The 25199-nt window shown below is 33.8% G+C and overlaps 2 protein-coding genes across 4 annotated transcripts; one reads left to right on the top strand and one right to left on the bottom strand.

The window, feature by feature from the left end:
• Positions 1-94: 94 nt before the first annotated feature.
• On the top strand, positions 95-7162 carry LOC117324445 (protein cornichon homolog 4-like). Of its 3 annotated transcripts, XR_004531996.1 has the most exons (6): positions 95-257; positions 1124-1192; positions 1451-1563; positions 2081-2221; positions 2817-5130; positions 5175-7162. XR_004531996.1 is itself a non-coding variant. In XM_033880298.1 (5 exons), exons 1-5 carry the CDS (start codon positions 183-185, stop codon positions 2935-2937), a joined length of 519 nt encoding a protein of 172 aa, XP_033736189.1. In that variant the 5' UTR covers positions 95-182; the 3' UTR covers positions 2938-7162. The 3 variants fall into 3 exon arrangements, 2 of the variants coding, with proteins under 2 accessions (XP_033736189.1, XP_033736190.1); XM_033880298.1 differs by having other exon boundaries at positions 2817-7162; XM_033880299.1 differs by having other exon boundaries at positions 2707-7162.
• A 1156-nt stretch (positions 7163-8318) lies between these two features.
• On the bottom strand, positions 8319-21555 carry LOC117324443 (WD repeat-containing protein 26-like). The gene is made up of 14 exons (XM_033880296.1): positions 21167-21555; positions 20316-20415; positions 19637-19693; positions 19093-19229; positions 18514-18611; positions 18100-18256; positions 17781-17919; positions 16900-17040; positions 16351-16470; positions 15067-15212; positions 14695-14773; positions 14286-14415; positions 13420-13593; positions 8319-12999 (listed from the first exon to the last, which is right to left on the bottom strand). Exons 1-14 carry the CDS (start codon positions 21352-21354, stop codon positions 12962-12964), a joined length of 1704 nt encoding a protein of 567 aa, XP_033736187.1. The 5' UTR covers positions 21355-21555; the 3' UTR covers positions 8319-12961.
• Between the last annotated feature and the right edge of the window lie 3644 nt (positions 21556-25199).

The following is a 25199-nucleotide window of genomic DNA, read 5'->3' as shown; positions in this document are numbered from 1 at the left end:
GGTCTTGCTTGTCTGATATATGTATTGGTCTATATTAATATAAAATAATTATTTCATACTATATCCGTTCAATTATCACTGCAAACAAATTATACAGGATAACAACATAAGACCCTACATATTAGGGTATACAAACTTGGTTAACACATTGTGAAAAAACGTGAGCGGTTAGGAAGCAAGCAATGGGTTTAGATTCATTGCTTTTCGTCTTCTCGGTGATCGACGAAGGAGCGTTGCTCTTTCTCGTTGTATACTTTGTATCCTTCAAGAAACACTCTAATGTTATATATATATGTGTTATAGTATATGCCCACCTGTATAACAGGACTAGGTTTCTGTACACATAGATAACAGCCGGCTCAGGGTTCAGGTGTGGATTCAGAAACTTATTTTGAAAAGGAAAAATTAAATACTTCAACAGCTGTCCCGAATGATATAAACATTCATTATTCAAAGAATTATCATTGTTTTACCATATGTAGATTATACATTTCTTTAATATTAATGATAGCAATTTTATTGTTATACCATTTAGTTTTTGCTCCATATACAAGGTAACTGTTATAGGTTCCTATATCTATATGGACATAATGACATAAGTTACAATTAGAGTACAGATGTAGCATAAATTACTTTATTCATGTTACATTAGAATATTTCATATGAACAGGAGTGGGTTGAAAAATTACAACTTAAATTAATTCTCTGAAAATGAAATGAACCTTATCAAATTAAGACCTACAGCTAAATATTTGGTGACTTCGTCCTTATTTGATAAAAATCAGAAAAAAGGACAAGCATAGATACTGTTCTTCAAATAAAGAAAAAGCTAATGGTATTAGTTCGAAGATATACTGTCATAAAAGTATGTGACACTACAAAGCATTCATTTTAAATGGCAACATATATCATTGTTAAAGGAGATAAAACACAGATAACTCTTATGAGCTGTATTCAAATCTGACATTAATTTGGAAATCTTTTTTTTTCTGGGGAGGTAGCATTTTATAAGTGTTTCACATCCCAATAAAACTCATTAACATAATGAAATGTTTCACAAATGAATTAAATTGGAATTTTCTATACAATTGATGGTTTCATACATTCCTTAACTAAAGCCCAGGTGATTACATTATCAGATTTAGAGTGTGACTATCTGAATGCAACATCATGCTGCTCAAAACTAAACAAGGTATACACTTAAATTGTTTTCTAATGATTCAATATTGATAAATATTGCAACATACTAAATTAAAAATAAATTCGGTTTGTGTGTCTTGTCTTCACCAATTTACATATACATTCTTCATGTGTACAGTCATATCATTCTTCAAGATACTGGTAATTGTTTCAATGTTAACAAGCATCTTATGTGAAACTATTGTTGAAATCATGTTTATTAAGCGCAGCCTTCAATGAGAGAAATCTAAATTTTCCCCTGTATTTCCAGTGGGTTTTACCAGAACTGATTGCCCAGTCTGTACTTGCATTCTTCCTCCTGGTGACGGGCCACTGGATTCTATTCCTGATGTACGCACCCGTTACAGCATGGATGGTGTTTAAGTAAGTATCTGTGCCATAAAAAGTCCATACAGAGTATTTATTGATATAATTATAATTGATGAATGGAGTAGAGTACAGACAAAGTAAATAATTGTCAAAGTTTCTGAGACAATCACCCCCTTGGTCAAAACACATTTCACAAATACATGAATGTATATTACATGTACATGACTATACAGAACCATATGGGGAGGCTGTACATTCCCACATTGGTGACAAAACATGAAACAATATAATATGCCCGATTGGTTTGGTTTTGTATTGTCTAATGTCCTATCATCAGCTATGGTCATTTATGGACAGTCTCCCCTGTGCATGAGATGTATGCATGCAGTGTTTGTGTGATTTGGGAGGCTGTGGTTCATGGTCGTCTCCATGTGATGGTGTGAAACTGATGCAAACTTTACAACGTTTGCAGGATATTAACTATAACAAACCTTAATTCATTCTAATAAAAATTGCATCATCATTATGCACATGCTTACATTTACAGTAATAGATAACATTTATGTTTCAGATTTGTGACAAAACCTTCTGGAAATATAGGTCTATATGACCCTACAGAGATCCACAACAGACATCAGCTGAAAACATACCTGAAAGAAAACCTTATCAAATTGGGGTCACACCTTATCTTCTTTTTTGTTTTCCTGTATTGGTAAGTAGTCTTTTGGGTTAATTTTGTTTAAATACATTTGTATTTTATGTTTAAGAGGGATGATAATATAACAATAAACATAAGATACAACTTTTATAATTAATGATGTAGACTTGCTCAGTTGCACTTAACTTAAAATGCATAATAATCATTTGAGTGTTACACAATTTACAGAATGTGAAAACAAGGCATAAGAATCTACATTTGCTATATCTCTTGGTTATAGTGTTGATACTTTAAAGTATGAGAATGAGCATAATGCAGTAATAATTTTCCTGTAAATAAATAAATTGATTGATAATATTGTCATACTCATCAGACCTGTCAGTAAATAGTAGAAATGTAGTTTAGAGCAGATCTGGATTGGTTTGATTACCAAACCAGATATTTTATTAAAAACCATATTATAACCAAACATTGATAACTAAAAGTCTAGGTAGTGTATTACCATGTTTTACACTTAGCTGAGTGTTTGTTTCTTACAGGATGATTTACTCCTTGATTAAAGGACTTTGATGACTGACAGATCATGATGTACCTTTGTAACTTCCTGTGCAGCTCTGTTGCCATGGTGATGACGTGATTTACATTGCAGGATGATCATCTGTCTTTTGACCAATGACGATACAGGAGCGTTTGGTTCGCAGGCTGCTCTCTTGGCCAATATGCCAGATGTACAGACTGCACAGGATGTTATGGATATTCTTGATGAATAGCATCAGATGATAATGATACAGAAATCAGGGAACTGCCATACAGAGAACAAATCTGTATAGTGATATCGTAGTGTCATCGTGTATGTCACCACTGCCTGAAATCCTATAGAGAACCGAGGAACAGTGTTTGAATGTCCTATTTTCCTGAACAATGTTTTCAGTGAAATCTGGTTCTTCTGACATCAAGCGGGACTGAATCTTTCTTAAAGAAACTGGAACCAATCCTCTGGCACCATATCATAATGTACAACAAGGTCAGATAATCTGTATAGAATAAACCCAAATTTTGTAGGTAAATCAATACGGGAATGGTGGTAGAGACACAACCTCGCGGAAGGTACCATCGGACCATGGAAAGAACCTTCGTGTTGGGCTGGCTGTTTAACACACATTTGTAGATAGATGTTTTAGAAAGAAGGCAGGTAAATCAGTGGGGTGTTTCATTCTTGAGTACATAAATATATGCTTGGGTTGTTATTTGGTCGTCAGCTGAAAGACCGCAAGGCCGTAATAGCGGACGTAAAACCTGTTAAATAAATGAATAAATTGTTATTTGAATCCCAGTCTTCATATTTTATACAGAATGTCCTCAAAATCTGATGTCAGAAAAGTCAGATTTCACTGGTATGTTTATTATATATCACTGATGCATATTGATGATTTGGTGCAATTTTATCACTCATTTTTTTTTAAATTGAGGGACGTATAATATAACTGTTATGAATGGAATTTGCTCTGTTGATATTACTGTGTTAGATAAGGTACAGTTAAACTGATCAAACAGACAATATGTTGGTACTGCTACTTTGTGAGGCTTACTAAAGTAGTGTATAGGTATACTGATTTTATTGTGTTAAACCATTTTGTCCTTTGTGAGGTTGTGTGGCTGTAAAGAGGAGGACAATACAACAATATAATTCTTACTGCTTTCACAACATATATACATATATCTGTTTGTTAGGATCCAGTACCTATATTGGATTATACCGTCGTTATTACTTTCTAGACCCCATATTAAGTATAATGTCTCTTACATATGACAGCAAACTTATACAGCTGAACCTGAGGAATAAATTGCTGGTATATTATATTATCAATGTATTTTAAAAGCTGAAAATGTATTATAATTTCTTATTATGTTTAACAAGATCTATTATTAGTGGGTATTACTAAATAGATTGAATATTCAATTCTGATAAAATAATATTTAGTGTAAATATCCAAACTCTAACCCATGTTTCAAAAATGTACATGTACCATTAAATCAAAGAATTCAAAGCTCAAAAAGTCTAAAAGTAACATCATTCATTTTGTGATGTCAAACTTGAAACAACCAATAGAATTTCATATCATATTGAACAGAAGACAAATATCGGTCAAAATGGTGATGATGAAGACTTAACATATAACTTCCATCATATGGCGAATATCTCAAACTTGTATATTATTATGAAATTGATGAAATTTGTCAAAATATTTCATATGAGAAAGGCTGTTAGCTTCAAGACTTGCTTGGTTTTTTCATCAATATCAGATGAAATTAACCAAATTATATATGATTAAGATTAAGTATTTGAAAGTCCCAGTCCAAAATTATCCCTTACTTTACAATTAGTTAGACATTATTGATACAGGGAACGCCGTTGATAGTCAAATGTTCTGATCTAGGTTGCCATTGTTGTATTCATGACACCATATCATTGTTATGATGCAATTTACTTACTTTGCTACTGCCAAGAAAGCAAAATTAACCTATACTAAGAAGTGTTGATCAGATACCTATATTGTTTTTTTAGGATATTACAACATTAAAAAATGTAAGCTATTTTTGTCTTTATTAATTACATTATACAATATTGATGACAAACTTCTATGCAAATTATATATACTGATGATATTGTAATGCCTTATCGGCTCTCATTGTGCACTATCATATGTGGCACCAGTTAATATGTTACCAACACAGATGATTTAGGGTGTATGCTTTGTCTTCAGTATAACAAGACCTTATGTAGCTGATATATTCACTTAGTCGTCTAGACGGTTTTCTCTTGCACAGAGACAATCTCGCATTTTGAATTTATTATATACAATATTTCTTGTTCAGCCTTTGTAGTAGTTGGTGGCTACCTCACTGACCATCATACAGAGAGGCCTGTTCTAGGCTGTTGCATACAGTTAAGAACTGGTAAGGTCTCTTGCCAAAAGACAACCACACCAGCACAAGGACTGGTAAGGTCTCTTGCCAAAAGACAACCACACCAGCACAAGGCATTCTGTGATCTTGGCTTCTTTAGTAGCAAACTACCCTGGGTGGAAATCAAACTACAAATCTCTAGTATTTGCCTGAGGTTGTATTTTCCTAGCTGCTATATTCGTTCTAGTATTTGTCTAATGCTCTACCAACAGAGCTGTTGCAGCCCCATACAGTGGAATTCTGAAATGTCAAATATAAACAGCTGACCTAAGAGCCTATAAGGAATTATCTTATTAATATGCAGTTTTTAACAAAAGGAATCGGTTGCTACTTGTATAAGTGTATATCCCTATGGTAGTGATCATACAAAACATATCACAAAAGATGGTATATATATTACAGCATATCTCTGAAGATTTTTTCTGTATTTTCACAATATCCTCAAAACTTGTTGATATTGTTATAAAAAGACTGTTTTTGGTTTCTTTTTCATATATTAAAAAAATATATCAAATTTAAAATAGAACAGTTTGCCTTATCAAATTATGAAACAATTTGCCATATAAGAGGCAAAGGAAAATTTTTTCAAGTCATAAAAGATAACTCTGAGATTTTGACTCTAATGAGATTTTGCCTATCTACTTTGTGTAGGTTCTATAGCTGTATTTGTGCAACATTTCTGACAACTAATTCTCTGGAAGTGTACATGTGTATTTGGTAGTGTTAGTATGATGTATGTTTTAAACATTCCTAATCAGAGATGAGATATGGACTCTAAAGGAAGTGTCACTCTGCATATATACCCACAACACAAACAAAACAGTTTGGTTTATTTTGTTTAACGTCCTATCAACAGCCATGGTCATACAAAATGGTGAGCTGATATGATTATGGATGTCTATATACTAAGTTGGGGATGACTCTCCATTAAGTGATCAATTTAATACATAATACATAACCGTGGTGTACAGTATCCAAATCAATATATGTGTGGTGTCATGATACAGAGTGTATATAACATTACTGTTAAGATATTCATCCATTAAACACATCATCTTATGAAAGGGAAAATTGCTTCTTACTTTTGTAGTGTAATTGTGATTATATAGCTTGTCGGGACATTGAATACATGTATATACATGTGCTACCAATTCTTAATGCTTTTATAAATCCTGTCATGTGCTGGAGATAGTTTTTAGCTTTAGTAGTATAAGTGCTAATCAATACAATGTAACATGTTTTCATACAGACAACTTTTCACTTACAAATGTTTAGTTTGGATATTTTACTAGTGTGTTAATTGCAGACCAGACTTTCATATTTCTATTGTCTGACAAGTATTTAATATACTAGAATTTGTAATTAAACAGCACACAGATAACAATTCATTTGATGTATTTATCCTCAAATAAGCCTCTTCTCCTTGTATAAAAGATTAGTACTATATTTATCCTCAGATAGGTTCAGTCCTGGTGTAAAAATTTAGGATAAAAAATAATGGCAGGTTTATGGACTACGTAATGTTTTAAAACTGATGATTCTGCGTTGAATGAGGGACATATTTGTGGACACAAGGTTAATTGTGGATAAATATATGTACATTTCTTTGATTCTGCGACAAGTTGACATCCATTGCAATGTTCATTCTATATTTTTGTATGTTACATTTTTTTGTAAATACATTGATACATTTTGTACTTGTTATTCACATGAGCATCCAGTTCAATACTTACCATATACTTACTGAGGAAATGTTACTTTCTGTGAATTGGGATTATAATTTCTATTCATTTTTTATTCTTAGTCTTTAAGTAAGAATTTATTTCAATCGTGTGCTAACATGCATGGAAATGTTAAAATTTCAATGTGAATTACCGTACAGGTAATCTGTTATGTTAAAAGTAACCCCATGTTTGTCAAACAAATGTGTGTCATTGTTTTGTGTGTTTGCCGCCTTGATCTCACATCCTAGGGGAGACGACTAATGTTACTCTCTTTATCATTGACGAATAAAATGCATAACTATAGCATCAGTTTTTGTTGTACATGTATTTTCATTATGGTAATTCATACTCCATGATGCATCTTTCTATGCACACATACAATCTATGGTATATGTATGAAAGAACAGGGAAAACACATTCCTGCTAGGGTCTGCAACATGTATCAAACTCAAATTTTTGCATGATAATCCACCAAAAAGGCATCCTAAATCAACTGAGTGGCAGAGACTACATTTAACACTATGTATAAGTTTCTAATTGCCTGCCTCTGTGCTAGCAGTGATGTTTCAAATAAGGCCTTATTTATATGGTACACCCATGTGCCAAATCTAAGGGTACAATCTCGGTTATCTTCAGAGATGGCACACCAGCCCAGAATTTCCAGGGTGTTGTCAGTATCATACTTTTACCCAAAAATGTTACGCAAGGTATAGTCCTTATATGGACAGTATGCGATTCATTAATATTGCATCTAACATGTTCTTCATATATACATATTGCAGGCTCGCCTTGTCGAGTTGAATAGAAATGTGTAAAAGTCAGGATCTCTTCAATACCTCCCAAGAAATTGGACTAATGGTGTTGAACAGCCAGTTATTGGATGTTGGGTTAACTAGACAGAAGAGGGTTCTTGGCCCCACCATTGAATCACTCTCATTGGTCTTTTGCAAGACCAGATGTTTTTCTGTACTTTTGTCATCTTTTCCTTCTTCTCTGATAAAAAGAGATAAAACTTCAAGTATCAAAATCCTCCTCTCTGCTATTTTGTTTTCCCGATCAGACTCAAAATTCTTCCCAGGAAATAGAGATAACAGATTGTTTACGGATAGACGACTGATGATAAACAGATGAAGGGCAATTTGAATGAAAATGTTGAAAAGGGAACAAAGTTATTTTATAGTAGTACTTGACATCATCGGAGAAATGACATTGATTTGTATCCCATGCAGAAGAGATCAAAAGGTTACCCTTAAACCTTCAATGACCACCAGAATGTGATCAGGTGTTGATGATATGGTACTAATATGAATCAAATCTGTTCTGGAGGTTCTAAGATACATCCCCGATTCGGAACAGGATGCAACTGTTAAAGGTGCATGATGCGGGTTACATTACATGCCCTCCAATAAAATGGTGTGGGCATAAAAACCTACAAGTAACTTAATATCAAAACAACATCATCTCAGCATATATTTCTTTATTGATAATATATGAAAACCATTTTGTTGTATTTCTTACATGTGAATTATCATAAAAAGAAAGAAAAATGCAGTATTTTCTCACCGACTAAGCTGGATGTAAAACAATATAATTTTGCGCCTCGCTTACAATGGGATATACTACTAGTAGGTAGTTATCATTAAATTATGCATGCAGTCACTTCCGTGCATTGTTTCATTCCCGGTGATGGGCCAGTAATGTGGAGAACACTGCCCACCACACTCATTTGTACACAAATTATCACATATCTGGCTTTTCATTTTATCTTACACATTTGTATACAATTACTCCCAAAATGTGAATATTGACATCATGATTGTAGTTAAATTGGAATTTTAATGAAGATTTTGAAATCAACATGATTTTGATTTTGAAAATAAATGACAAATTGTAATGAAGAAAACCGTGTTTAAATCATTTTTCCTTGCATATACTACAGGAGTTTCCAGTTGTATACTTCACCTTTTTTGGTCATAAAAAATTGGGAAGAGAAATGAATTTGGTGAGCATTGTATACCTGGTAGTTACAGGGTCAAATTGCATTCAGAAAAGTGGGATATTCACAAATCTGCTTAAAAATCTATCAACACTAACTGATACTGAAGTTCAATGCATTTTTTTTAAAGTACAATTTAATTTTTCTTTCAAAACTATTTTAATACAAGTTTACTTTTTTTTTATTTTTAAGGCTAAGTATTGCAAGCAATCCAAAGCCTCCTATTTCTAGCCATAGTTTGGTATCTAGAATGAACAAAGGGCTGCAAATCTGTATAGTGGGGACCCAGTATCATTACTAGACAATGATATCCCAAGAAGAGTACTTGGTACACATACAATTTTTGACAAATGTAGGTGACACAGTATATACCATTGGCAAAAAGAAGCATGGAGAACAAAGGGCCATAATTCTGTATATTTTGGAGTACAAAATCCAATTTTAGTATGCGACACTTCTCCATCCCCAAGCTTGCATGTAAAATTTGGCAGTTTTAATGGAACAGTACAGAAATTGATATGATGGGCAATGGGTAAATGTATGTAGCACTACATCTCTACCTACATGTAAAAAGACTGCCAGATCTCCACACTACAGGGGAGTGTATAAAGTCAAAGATACAGAGAACATTGCTAACTCTACCATTGTATTACCTAAAGCTGATTTGCTGGTCTACAAAACCTCACAAGAATAACACAGATAACTACACTAGGTTATAATGTATCAAATGTCATGACATGTTATTTCATAAGGCAACACCACAATGACAAACACGGCAATCAACTCCTGTGGTTCAAATCATACACGATAGTCATATTCAATGTATTGCTCATCTCGCTTATCACTGACAACTCCCACAAACTTGATAGATTCCATCTACACAAGTTTGATCATCTCCTCTAGCCTAGAGTATTTAATATGATACTCTCTTTGTCTACCAAGGGTGAAAAGGAAGGTACTGGATTGTACCCTTGGTAAGCGAAGATGAAGTTGTATGTGCTAATTCACTAATCATATACCACATGCAGGTATACTGCTCTTAGTCCCTTTTCTTTTATTACAAATGCATTAAAACAGAATGTTCAAGATTCAGAATGGTGCCAATTGAAAATGAAAAAGTGCCTTCTGTAATATTTCATAGGAATATGCATAGACTGCAGAGATCTCATTAATTTTTATCCTCATTAAGAATCAATTGACCTTAGTTGGACACATGTTATCAGTAATAATTAGTCACATAATTAATCACAGGTTAATTATACCATTCCCACACAGGACAGAACATAGATAAATAGGCTCTCTCACTGTAACAAGTCATCAAGTAAACCAAGGAAAAAAATAGGATAAAAAGAACAATTAAAAATCAAAGATAAAACCAACAGAATACTAAGTAAACAGCACAGGATGTTACAAAATGGACAACACTCGAGCCAAAATGTTGAGTCTTCATTTCTTCCACCATAGATCATCAATTTAAAAAAAAAAAAGACGATTTTTTTTCACATACATTAGCATTTCCAGTCTAAATGACAATTTCATATTGAAAAATAATATATTTCTTCAAAGGTTTGATAACAAATTTGTTAAATCTTACCACTAAAGCACACACTGTACTTTCAATGTCCTTTTTTATTTTAATATGAATTTATAAAAAGTTGATTTAGAATTTTTCACAAAAATTATGGCATTAAATAATCTTCTTACCAGATACCAGTATTTTGAGGTCATGCTAGGAAGTAATAAGAAGTATAACATTATTGAGAATGGATTGAGTATAGACCAATCTGTAGCAATTGTCCCTTTACATGCTAACCTTACATATGGACAAACATTCAATCTGAACTTGCACACAAATTAACTTAGATATATATATATATATATATATATTACATACATTGTAAAAATATGAAAAACATGTAAATAAAAAATGGCATTATAATTATTCTTTATGTTAATTCTTCCATTTGTCTAAGCATGCGACTTCCATGCTTCATCGCATATTCTTAATAAAGTACATTTGTACTATAAAATAACATATCTCAGGACAACACAGGAACTGTAGTCATCAATTTCACACTTCAGTACAACAAACACTGTAATACTGTCAACAATCCACTGCCAAACATTCAGGGTTAAATAGTTACAGAAGAGTAATAGTTATGAAAAGAGAAGTTAACAGACAGTTCAAAAGAAGGGTTTGTGAGGAAGGAAAGAGAGAGAAGTTCATTAGCACTGGTTAGATAGCTATATTCTACAAAGGGTTAGACAAATTGGCTACTAAAATTCCTGGTTTTAAACATTAGATATCAATACATGTACTTGGTATATGATACCAAAAAACAGCCTTTCCGACAGGATAGAGTGCAGACAACAATCTATCGAAGTGCATACACAGTAATATCAATATTTGAAAAAATATTTCATACACAACAAAAATAAGTCTCCTCAGTTTCACTGAAACAATGATCAAACATAAAAATTGTTGGAATATGAAATCAGAATTATTCTACACCCCATTGCTGTTATGTACATGTAATATACAATGGCATTTATAGGTTGATTGAAGCTGAACACATCAACTGACCGACTCTTACATAACAACAATGTTCAAAGTGTATATCATCCCAGATACATAAAAATTGTGCAAGACAAAACTTGACTGATAAGCACACACAGATCACGTTAAGTACCATTCTTCAGGTTTAACCATTCAGAACTAAGAATCTAAGTACTCGTTCATACTGAGCATAAATAAATTGTACCACAGTTGATGTCAGTAATTGGTACTGAGTGTAGAAATCATTGATAAACAATTCTTTATCATCAACAATAGGAATATCATAGTGATCTCTGAACAATCAACAATAAATCTCTTTGACAGGTTAACATTATCACAGATGAATTAGGTTGGATATTTTGAGTTGTCTCCTGTACAATTTGCTGATTTCATGATTTCTGTATTTGCTAGCCATTAACCAGTATTGAACTCATAGCTTCCAATATTTTTTGATCTAGTATTGCATACCATTACAAAGATTTAAAAAGCTATGTAGACACCGAGATTGTTTGTTCGTTTATGCATACAACCTGGCTCGCCTATTTCTAAATGTAACATTCCATTGATAAATTCTAATACCTCGGAGATGTTAATACAGGCCTAAGTAATGGCTTACAAGAAAGAAAAATACCGATAAGATCTCAAAGCCTGCCATGATTTCATAAATGAGCAATTCTGTGTTAATTTCTGAAACTGTCCTGATTGCGATAAACAAAAATTCCAGATGTCACTATTTAGCATAAATGGAGGCCAAAGAGCAATGTTAAACATACAACACCTGTTACATGTACTCAAAAGACAACTCATATCTTTAGGTCACGGAAAACAAGAACAAAGATTTACTTCCTAGTGTCAAGAGCTTTCTCATGCTTGGAACTGGGAGATACAGTATTTTGGAAGCCCTACTATTTACTCACTTCAAAATTGCAGCACAGTTTTTTTTCCTGTTTCACAGATATAGCTATAGTAAGATGTTTTTATGATATAGTACAGACTGCCACATTGATACACATCGCCACAATGTGTTCTTAAGCTGCGACTTGAAAATTATCTTATTTAATTAACTTATTTGGTATAACGCAATGGGCATCCATAAATATTTTGATCACTACAATATCAAACATGTTTGATTGATTGACCTCCTGTTGGGGTCATTAACAATATGATTATAAATCAATGATAGTTTTAATGTTTGCTGGTTTGGAAAAGGATTTGAGAAAAGAAAGACTGTTTGATATTGTATCACATGTTAAATACCTGCACACCTTTTGTTAGAAGGTTACGGTGCCACTTTTATAGTAGCATATTGAGTACAAAGTAACAAAGACAATGATGGTGTGGATGGATATAGATTGATGCATTAAGGATTTGATATTTCTTTCCAATGGTATCCTTTACATCCAGTTATCACTATACTGTGATATGCTGTCACTCATGAATGATTTGGTGGAAATGGAAATGTCTGGAGGAGATGTGTTGATGATCAGACCTGGCACTTGTACCAGACTGTGAGAGATCTATATAGTCAATGTCATACACTTGGCCTTTCGCTATACCGGCGTACTCCGTCCTGACTCTGCACCATTACCTGCAGAGGAAATTTATAGATCAATTCAGGTAAAACTAGGTTTGCTGTCTCATACACAATCATCAATTCAAAATAATACCAGATTTATCAAGGCAGGTGAATTCTATCCAGTGCACTGTAGGATACAAATGCTAACAAATTTCCACGTGTTTTCATTTTTGAAGCAACAAAGCTAAGCTTGCTGTGATAAAAACTTTGTGAATATTTCTACAGAATAACCTTACAATAAGCATAAAGAGTTACCAAATCCAACACATATTTCTTTCCTCATTCTAGAACATCACATTTTATACAATTCTGAACTATTAGCAGTGCTGGGAATAACACTGAAATGAAGAAACTATCACATAATGGTACCTCAATTGATCAGTGAAATAAGATTATACAGTTTAAGTGTACCTGTAACTTTCCAACACGTACCTATTTTGACTTTATCGATAGGTCCCCAAATTCGAACAGTGCCATCATCTGAAGCACTTGCTATGATGCCAGGCACTTTGGGGTTCCAGTGAACACAGTTAACAGTTCTTGTATGACCTTCTAACACTGCTATAGGCACTTCTCTTCGTAAATGCCATATATATACTTTATGATCTGCAAATAGATAATTAAACAACATATAACTGGGCAATATAGGACAATGTAACAATGCTTACTGTTTTATCACACACAATCCATAGTCTCCTTCCAACTACCATTCCAGACTGACATTAGCATCAAAGAGAAAAATGGGCCTATAACTCTATTTATAGTGGGCTAGGATGATGTATTCACTATGCACACTCAATTATTCAGAAAGGTACTTGCACAATTTACAAAGTGTTAACTGTGACAACAAAGGGCAATAACTCTGTTAATTAATGCAGACCTGTGTATGGATCACTCTAACATCTGAAAATGTACCCATACACCAAATGTTTAAATTATACACTAAAGAGTAAAGATAATCAGTCCCAAAGAGATGCATTAAGATCATAATTCAGTATGTAACACCCTGTCGCCAAAATGGGTGTTTATATACAAATAATGTAAGTTTAGGTGACAAGGTACATCGAGATATGCCCTGAACAAAGGCAAAATCATGAACTGATTGTCGAAGTGTAAACACATAGTTGCCGACGACACTTCTATAACGTATTGGATCTGAATGTTCAAAACTTGTTTTACATGTACAAATCTAACTGTATGCTAAATTAAATTTGATAATAAGTTGACAATAACTTCATGTAAATTTCATTTAAAACTAAGACTTCATGTGTGTTTAATGCACATGGATGAAATCTTACCTTCACTTCCACTGGCAATGAAATCCTGGTTGAGACCTCCAAAGCATGAGTGTATTGTGTAAAATCCTTGTGTAACGCCTTGAAATTTCCTAACTAAGCACCTATCTTTTAAATCCCATAAATGTACTCCCTGAAGAGAAAAAATTAACATATTTAAGATAATATAACAGTAGACAATAGATATATGCATGTATCTAGTGTTCATAACAATTAACAGATGAATTTATGAATGTAATACAATTTTGGGTCACTTTTTAAACAAGATTCTGTTGACTACTAACCTTTCCACAAAAACACTATCCGAGAATGATTTAACTGTATGGACATAATTTAAGAAAAATTCAGGCAGAAGTATCAAACTGTCACTCGTGTGAAAGACAACATGCATTCTTTAGCTAAAACATATTACCTGAGTCGCAACGTTCAGTAATGCTAATCTCCCCGTTTCGTTAAGTGTGAAAGACATGACAGGATGATCTTCCTGAATTCTACAATGAAATAGGAACAGGCTTAAGAGCTAATAAGGTCATCTTTATTTTCACTCAACATTCACTTGATATCATTCTAACAATTACCCGTAAAAGCTTGAGTAAAATTCAAATACCAAATTTAAAACCAGGATGCAAATAGGAAACTTTAATTTTGACTTAAGCTTTAATTCAGTGATCATATCATTACTGTGAAAGTTATTACAATTTATTAAGAATGAGCATAGATTTGTTGGTGAACCATGGGATTTTGCAGCTTGCTGTACATGTGGAGAATGGAATCGTATACTGACATGTTGTAGTCTGTTAGTTCATCAAAGTTGTAGCCTCGTATTCTGTGGTGGGTGTCGGCTGCCAATACACTCTTGCCGTCGGTCTGACATGCCATACATTGGACCCTTACACCCTCCCATGAGTCCAGCATGTTACCGTCAAGGTCCTATTACATAATCATAACATCTTAAACTACAAGTAATGTCAGGAGAAAAAACATCCTTCTTCAAAACATTACAAAACATTATGGCAAAATATTGCAAGACAATCCAAAGTGTTTAGTGGTATTTAATGGTTTCTTGGTCGAATTCTAGATTTGCCATAAGGGTAATAGACTCCATTGTAAAGTAAAGAAAGCATGCTGATACACCATACATACTAATGGCATTTGAGGAATCATCATTTGCCTGTAGATTTATAATACAGAGAAAGAGCACTGGTATATCTGTAATTTTAAGATTCAATTCAGATGAGAAGGTATTGGTCACATGTTTGTGCCATCCAAAGATCTACCTGCATATACTAAATCTGGTAAAATGATATCCCCTAAACAAAACTGTTCAATGATGAAGGTTAAAGTAGCACTATGTACTCAGCCATCCCAAGACGCGCCTCAAATGACCTGGATGAATTTTTCAAATGTTGAGGTCAAAGATCATAGCATAAATAGGTCAGTGATTTATTTACATAAATTGGTCACAGAAGCCATTTTTAGCTATTGCACTCTATCATCCAAAGATGAACCTTCTTAAAAAGTACTGGTAAATGAATTGCTTATCCAAGTGAAATGATATCTCAGATTTTTTATACTCCCAAAAACTGTTTCAAATAGGTCAAAGGTTAAACCATCGGTGACATACATTTGGTGCACTGCAATCTTTACAGCCACATGTGCCTTCTTACAATACCAGGTATTAAGTTAATACACAAGAAAAAAGACGATATAACGTTTTGGATGAAAGAACATACAAACAGTACAAACTTAATGTTGCCCTTGTGATAAAAGTAATGTTTCTGAATATTTTGTCCACTTTGTACATATCCTTGTCACATTTAGTCAGTTCTGGAAGTCAGACAAGTGTAACATAACTTTGAACTTTAATATTCTAAGTCTTCTGAATCTTAAATTAAACATGCATCTTTCTTTATTGTTTGGAAATTTTTAAAACAATAGATTTGCATGAAATTTGTGTTGAGCTTTGATATCATGTTTGGAATATATGTTTTCTTGACCTAACATTGCTTTTAAATAAGGACATACAGAATTTGGCCATGAAGTGATCATAACAGGATATTTTACTTACACATTGATAGAACTGCCCCCTGGTGCCTCCTGTGACAAACTTTTTGCCGTCTGGTTGCCAGGCTGCTGTGGTTAAACTATCCTCTGGGGATTGGCTCATCTTTACTCTCAAGTCTCCAGTCTATAACAAGGAAAATACACTACCTGCTCTCTTAAGGACATCAAATACAAACACTTTCAAGGAGTCATGTTTTAAATCCATATTATCAACTGACAACAGATTTTTTTTTAATTAGGCTACTTGAGAGAGTTTCAAGTAACAGTAATGCGATTTGCTAAGGACAGTTCCCAAAGTCGATACTATTTCATGCTTTTTCAAGAACACCAAACTCTTATAAATATATTTTCATATCAAGCTTTTATTAGTTATATTTCTTTACCCATCAGGAAGTCATCAATATTGTATTAATTCCATTTAGTCATCAAAATAGAACCCGAACTTGACAATTATAACTCATCAATATCATTGTCATCTAATATTTTTGAAATATGATGACTACATTTATGTTTATATCTTCTTTTATAACCACCATTAAACAAAACTGTCTACCTCTGCATTCCAGAGCCAGAGATCAGAGCAGTCATCGGGACCACATGCTATGATGTGTGTACCATCTGGACTCCAGGCAATATATGATACCCCGTAGGAATGACTGTCCAGGCTCTTAATCCGTGTGAGCTCATAAGTCATCTAGAATAGGCCAAAAACACAATAGAAATCTATAACATATAGATTAATCCGTATCGGTTCATAGGTCATCTAAAATAGGCATAAAACACAATAGAAATCTATAATATATAGATTGATCCATATCAGGTCATAGGTCATCTAAAATAGGCCAAAACACAACAGAAATCTATAACATATACATTATGTAGGTTAATCCATGTCAGGTAAAAAAAAGATATATTAATCCATAACATAGATCAATCTGCATCAGGTCATAGATCACATTAAATAGGTCCAAAAAACAATATAAATAAATAAATGACATAATTAAGGCATTTAATTTCTTTTGTTTGGTTTGTGTAATTGATACACTCACTATGTCTGACCGGTGGAAAACATTCTGAGACTTAGGCCTCAATATTCACACCTGGAAAAGCCCTCACAATTCTGATATCAAGGCACTGAGACTAGATATTTTTTTCTTAACTACTACTGACAAAGTAGGATCAGAATCTATTCAATTCAGGGAACAATAAACCATAATTAATGGTTTCAAGAGTCAACTAGAAATATCAGTCAAAACTCATTTAAGGAAAGTGAAGGACAAAAGGAGTAAATTTAAGTTATGTATTGGACAAAGAATGAACATCCTGCAAATCTTTTTTAAAAAATCATTTTCAGATTGATCTAATAATAAAAATAAAATGAGACTTTTATAAACACAACATTACAATGATAGTATTGGGTTTATGCTGATTTACCATGTCTAGCTCCCATATGATCAGCGAGCCATCTTTAGATCCTGTAGCAAGTTTTGTACCATCAGGAGAAAACCGGCAGAACCAAACCTCATCACAATGCTCATTGAGAATCTGGATGGTAGTGGACGGGAACTGCTCTCTTTAAAAATCATCAACAGTATCCATTAAAATAGTTTGTAAATGTATCCATCGCCTTATTTTACCATACAAGTATTGATTACAATATCATACAATAAGTTAACAGGAAATGAAAGTATATTATGGGACTAAATTAGCATGACTATTGTGAATATGCCTTGAGAAATCTGAGAGTACTAACCTGCTACAGACATGGTCTATCAAGAGTGAGACAGCTTCAAGGTTGCTGTCAAACTTTGTGTTATGATAAGGACATTTGTCTTTCTGCATCTCAACAGCTTGATTTAGTAATGTCAGCAATCGGCGAGGCGGTAACATCACAGTTGGTGGCAAGAAAGCTGCAAAAATGTCAGAAAGGATACAAATGTAAACACAAGAATCATGGGAATTCAAATATATATAAAAATTTTGCATTTTAAGATCATCCGCCAAAAAAAGTGAAAAAAGTGAACGAAATTTGTATAATTTGTATTTCCATTCATTCTATCTATACAACGAACTATTTGTATAACAAATTAAATTTCCTGGTCCCTTGGAGTTCATTATAAACAAGTTTACTGTATTTAATAATTTATTCAGGAACCTATATACATACACTGAAGCTTTTCCACAAGCTTGGTCCTCGATTCGGTACCTCTCCCTTGCCACTCAGCTGTTTCGCGTAAATCTTCAGGATTACAACACATCATGTACCTTAAGTTAATCAATGACAAAATTATAAATCAATGATGCAGTATTTGTTTTAATACAGGAATCAAATTAATTGGATAAACTTTGAGTAACATCAAAACAGGCACATGTGGTACATTACACCCTAAAACACGAAGATTATTACTCGAGAATGAATCCATTCTCCGCATTGGATTAGAATACGGACTTGCATGTTACCAGCATGGTAATTGAGTTGTCAAGGCAGATTTTTTCTGATCACCCAATCATACTTACCCGATTCAGATTATACATGTGTATTACACATTAATGACCTTGTTGTAGGTGTAGTCAATCTACCCTGTTTTGGGAAGGATCTTCCAATTTTCACTCAAGTTATTTCTTTAGGATATCTATTATTCTGAAACCTGGTTTCACTACTTAGAGAAAATTGATACATTGCGTTCAATAATGGTTTGTTTTAATGCGGTTTTAAGATAAATTGCAGGTTATTTCATTTACACACCCTGACAAGACATGGACTCTTTCTGTGTTGAATTTAAGTGGAGTTAACTCATGTCGGAGACAATGTAAAGCATCCATCTCCCGTCCATCTTCTAACAGCTCCAGATACTTCTGCTCTAATAACAAGAATTTCATTTTCTGCAAAGAAAAATAAATTTCATTATTCCAATGACTACCATTACACCTCTAAATCCAATTTTATTACTTTATATGTATTGCCACTAGGTATTGGCTTTCCATGACCCTTCTGTTTTTAATTTGACTTCCCATATTAGCTTTGACTTTTTCATCTCCATTTTTGACATACTGTATGCTTTGATACACTAATTAGATTATGATATGACTACTGAAACTGTCATATATATCCACAACCCTGGCCACTGGCAATTAGTAATTCTAAATGGGGTCTACAGATATGCCATAAAATCATAAAATCTTTTTACTCAATAAATCTTCTGATTATTATAATGAAAATGCTGAAATTGATTATTTGAAATCCATTTTCCTTCATTGCAAAAAGTGACATCACCTTTCATTATACTTACAGAAATTCCTTGTGGACTATCAATCAGCGTTTTGAGTTCTTCCAGGTTTAGTTCTGCCTGTAATAAAGATATCTCTTTTTGATGATACATAGTAAGACAGCTTATTAATGCTTATATTTTTGTTTCTTAAAATTATCATATCTTGTGTACATTAAAAGTAAAATAAGTAATTTACTATAGCCGACATCATTCAGTCTGAACAGCCATTTTTATGGTATACAGACCTTGTTCACTTTTGATTGGCTACATATACAATTATGGCATCATATGTTAAACCTTCAAATAGATGTCTTTCAAATTAAAATCAAATATTAAGTTCATATATATAGTAGCAAATACAAATATATATAATTGATACAACTCAACATTTACCAGGGCTTTTTCTGGGGGATTTTTGGGGCTGCTACTGGGCCCCATTACCAATGGAAATTATTTCATATTTAAGCCAAATTCCCAAAAAACTCCTGAAAAAATCTTTCTCAATTGACCAATTTTCTTCCCAAAATCAAACAAAAAGGCCCATTCACCAGTGAGAAAAAGCCCTGTTTACACTATACCATTTGCCACTTGATTGGCTTTGATAATTTAATCAACTTTATTTTGGTGACTATTATAAGACTTAAACACAAATTTTAATATAACTTGTGATAAGTGATTGCAAAAATGAATTCTGCATTACCTTTGCCCATTCTCCATTCATTACATGTGAACGAAGTTTGGCAGCAGCAGGATGTTCCAACATACATCCTGATTCAGAAATAAGTTGTTCAGCAGTTTGGCTGAAAAAAAGAAATAACTTAATATTTGCATTCAAAATCAAAAGCATCTGTTTACATATGCATTAAAATATCCATGTTTATAATTTAAGGGGTTTCAAACATATACATCATGATATCATCAGCAAACAGGTGAGTTTAATTATCATCAGAATAATAATTTTTGTCAAATAATTTTTAATTAGTAATTAAGCTAACGTCTTGGTACATAATTTTATCATACATAAAATCTTATTGTATACCAATTTGTTTTGATATAGTCCCCATTCATAACCTGGCATGATTTTTGAAGTTTACAAATTATTTATCAAATTAATCAACTTTTGCTATGTCACCAGTATAATTATGCTTTCTTATGCAATCACCGTCACTTGAGAAAAAAAGCCTCTTATGATATAATAATGGTATCTTTGATTATCAACAGACACATCTCACTGTATCGTCAAGTTATGTGTCATGTCTTTATCCATGCATGACATTCACTTTAGTAGGGATACATTAAATAAAGAATGTACACAAAGAAATCAGCTGATCCATAAACACACGTTATTTGTTTACATCCATAAATCCTCAATGGAATTATACTGGCTGTTGAATTATTTCATTTCATAACACTTCTCAACACTGGTTTTAACAGATTGACTTTTTTTATTTTGATGTTATGAGTATTTCTGTAAATCCTGTTTAGCCTGTTAGTAAACAAAGCAAAAAGACAGACGGTTTTTACGCAGCCGTCTACGGAACAGCTCCTTACTTCAAACCAAGTCCTCTCAAATGCTGCACAATCAATCGGACGATATCTTGGTCAGTCTGTGACATTGATTTGGGAGGTACAGGTTTGTCTAATTCCCCATTCGTGAGAGAGGAACACGTTCCATTTTGCTGTGAAGTTGTTGCTATCTCAGTCGCTCCATTGTGCTGGGGGCAGCCATTAGCCTGCATGTTAGTGGCAGAAAATCGCTGCTTTTTCCGCGGTGGGGGCGAAACTCCACCGTCTTCTGAACCTGACGAGGATGCCAGTATGTCCCGAATGAGTTATGATGTGAATATTGTTGATTAAACCCATGCAAAACGGCCAACGACTGATCAAAACATAGGTCCTCCCTCACTTCACTCCGACGGTGACCAAATTTGTTTTGCTTGATGACGTCACGGATTTGTGAATGATGGGAAATTTTTCTAATTTCGACCACCCGGGAGATTTAACTTGTTGCATATTGTCCCAAACTTTATTAACGAGTCAAAGTTTTCATGACCGACTCACACGTTTTCACAAGTTATTTTCTCTTATTAGTTTCAAGCACTAATATTTATTGTGGAGACATTTGTAAGTTCCAATTAAACAATTAAGCATCTGTGTGATCCATGTAGATCTAGGCCTAAAATAGAACTTATGCATGCGTCCACGGATATGTAGACTGCCACATGTAGGCGCCTACATTTAATTAGTATTTTAAGAAAAACAATATAAGCCGTGCCCCTTCTCCTACTATATGGATATAATAAGAGTAGGATTTTTTAAGACATAACTGGATGGAGCCGCTTGTACATGAATGAGGGTTGTAGAGTATACTAGGCCTAATATAAATTAAGCTTAGTTCTGTACGTCATTTTTATTCCGAAGACTCGTTGGTCAGAAATTCAATAATTATTCCGTTATTCTTGTTTCTTTTATAAAAAAAAAACCTGAGAAACAAACTCAATGTTATGAAATATAGCATACCAAATCTTACATCACACGAGTTGCTGGTCATGCAGTGTTCTTCATTTTTCATCAAACGGTGTACAAGCTTCTGCCGCCAAAAAAATGATATCCTTGTATGCGCCAGTAAAGCAAAAGACACAATAATAAATAAAACATGTTTCAAATTCGAATCTAGTAGGCCTATTATATATAAAGAACGGCATCCCAAGTTTTAGGACTCGTTAGTGATAATAGCAGGATCAAAATAAATATGGTCCAAGCCAAGAATGAAAATAAGGAAAGTATCATGAGTATACCAGAATCTTGGACCTATATAACTATTCTATAGAGACCTCGGGCGAAATGTACAAAGAACATTAGGCCCACAATTTAATTACTTTCGTTCATTATGGATATCAATAACAATTATTTCCCAAACTAGTTCCAATGCTTGTTCTATGTTTTGTTAAAAGAAACAAAACTCTATATCTATGTCTCAATATGCTGCATCCATTTTTATAGGAGAGCAAGTCAAATACATTTCACAGGTATAAAGATATAAACGTATAATCGGGTATTTGTATACACGTATTTGTCACTCCTATCGGACAGCGAGATTTCCAATCGGATTAAAATGCATGTCTACGCATGATCTACATACGATATAGCGAAGATCTGTATTTTAATAAAATTTTACACACACACGTGTCTAAATATAGCAATGTAAATTAACAAGATACCATTTGAGTTGTTTAAAAGCAACAAAGATATCGCATGGAACAAAACACAGTATAAAACATATGATACATATGGACCGTGGGTTGAGAATTCAAGTCCCCTTGGAACAATTTTATAGCATGTAAATCTATTATTCATACATGATCGATCTATTTCCATTTAACTTATTTTGAGGGATTTTGGCGACCATCACTGAATGATCTATATCAGTTAAATAAAAGATTGATTTTTTTCTCTTCTTTCACTCTTCCATCAAAACATTTAACAACTTTGTACACGATAAATAGGAAAATATGCAATTGTCAAAATCCAAGATGGCCGCCAGTCGGTCATGTTGTTTTCTGATCGGTCCCAAAATGCAATATGCACAACTAGGTACCAGGGGGAACTTACATATGAAATTTGAGAAAGATCAATCCAATGCTTTATGAGAAATAGCGATAAAACACTTCAATTATCACAAGAGATCCCAGAGGGATTTTGGCGCCCACCATTCAATGATCTTTATCAGCCAATTGAAAGGCTGATCTTTTCTCTGCTATTCCTTTCTTTCTATCTTCTTTCAAAGCATATGATAATATCATCTTCTAACATACAATATGCAAAACTAGGGACTAAGGGGAGTCCACAAATGAAATTTGAGAAAGATTCCTTTAGCACTTTCAGAGAAATAGCGTGGTAACAAACTTCAACTGTAGAAATCCAAGATGGTCGACTGTCGGCCATATTGTTTTTTTATTGGTTCAAAAATGCAATGTGCACATGAGAAGATCCTATCAGTACTTTCTGAGAAATAGTCGTATCAAATGTCAAGTGTCAAAATCCAAAATGGTTGCTTGTAGGCCATTTTGTTGTTCAATCGGTCCCAAAGTATGAAATACATTGTTGTGTCTATCCTCATCTGGAGTGTAGGCAATTTATAAAATGGTAGCAATGTTTTGAACTTGATCAAGGGGAATCTGCATGTGCAATTTTAGATCTAGCGATGACAAACTTCAAATGTCAAAATCCAAGATGGCCGCATGTCATCCATGCTCTTTTCCGATCGCTCCAAAAATGGAATATGCTCAACAAGCGACTTAGGGGAAACTGCATGTGAAATTTGAGAAAGATCCCTTTAGTACTTTCTGAGATCTTGCGATAACAAACTTCAAATGTCGAAATCCAAGATAGCCGCCTGTCGGCCATGTTCTTTTCCAATCGGTCCCAAAATGGGATATGCACAACTAGGGATCATGGGCAACCTGCATGTGAAACACGAGAAAGATCCCTTCAGTACTTTCTGAGATTTAGCGATAACAAACTTCAAATGTCAACATCAAAGATGGCCGCCTGTCCGCCATGTTGTTTTCCGATCGCTCTCAAAATAGTATATGTACAACTAGGGACCAAGAGAAAGGTGCATGTGAAATTTTGTAATAATCCCTTCAGTGCTTTCTGGAAAATAGTGATAACAAGAATTGTTTAGGGACTGGACGGCCAGGGACGGATGGACGGCCCCCCCGGTTCACAGACCACGGACGCAAGGCGATTTGAATAGCCCACCATCATCAGATGGTGGGCTAAAAATACAAGATGGCCGCCTCTCAGCAGTGTTGTTTATCGATCGGTCCCAAAATGCAATATACACAACTTGAGACCTAGGGAAACTTACAATTGTCATATGAAATTTGAGAAAGATCCCTTTAGTACTTTCTGAGAAATAGTGATAACAATCTTCAATTGTCAAAATCGAAGATGGCTGCCTGTCGGCCATGTTGTTTTCTGATCGGTCCCAAAATGCAATATGCACAACTAGGTACCAAGGGGAACTTACATATAAATTTAAGGGGAACTTACATATAAATTTGAGAAAGATCCCTTCAGTACTTTCTGATGATGGTGGGCTAAAAAGATCATTATTGTATGTTGTCTGTAACATATAAATATATTGCATGATGGAGTACCACCCCAATAAAACAAGTTCAAAAAGGTTCTTAGAAACTTTTTTCACAGAAAGATTTTCAATTATATAAATCAAAAGAAATAGATTTTACAAAAGGTTACAAGGTCAAGTTCAAGGTCACATGAATTACATGTTCGTTTTAGGTTTGTCAACCGAGATCAGTATCGAGTTACGATATCATACAAATTGTTTTGGGGTAGAAGTTTTCTTTTTCCAGCAAACTCTACATATTTGTTTGAGTATGTTGTGGTACATTTCTAGGGTTACTTTATAGATCGGCCCTCCATTGAACTACATGGTTAATATTGTTTGTAGTTATACAAATACTTGGTTGACCCACGACTACTGTAATTCAGTAGATATGTTAACAAATGCTATTTCATTGTCCCGCAATAAGCCCACCCCACTGAGTCAAGATTG

Source organism: Pecten maximus, chromosome 3 (genome assembly GCF_902652985.1).
Source record: "Pecten maximus chromosome 3, xPecMax1.1, whole genome shotgun sequence".
NCBI lineage: Eukaryota > Metazoa > Mollusca > Bivalvia > Pectinida > Pectinidae > Pecten > Pecten maximus.
This window is presented reverse-complemented; position numbering and strand designations above follow the sequence as displayed.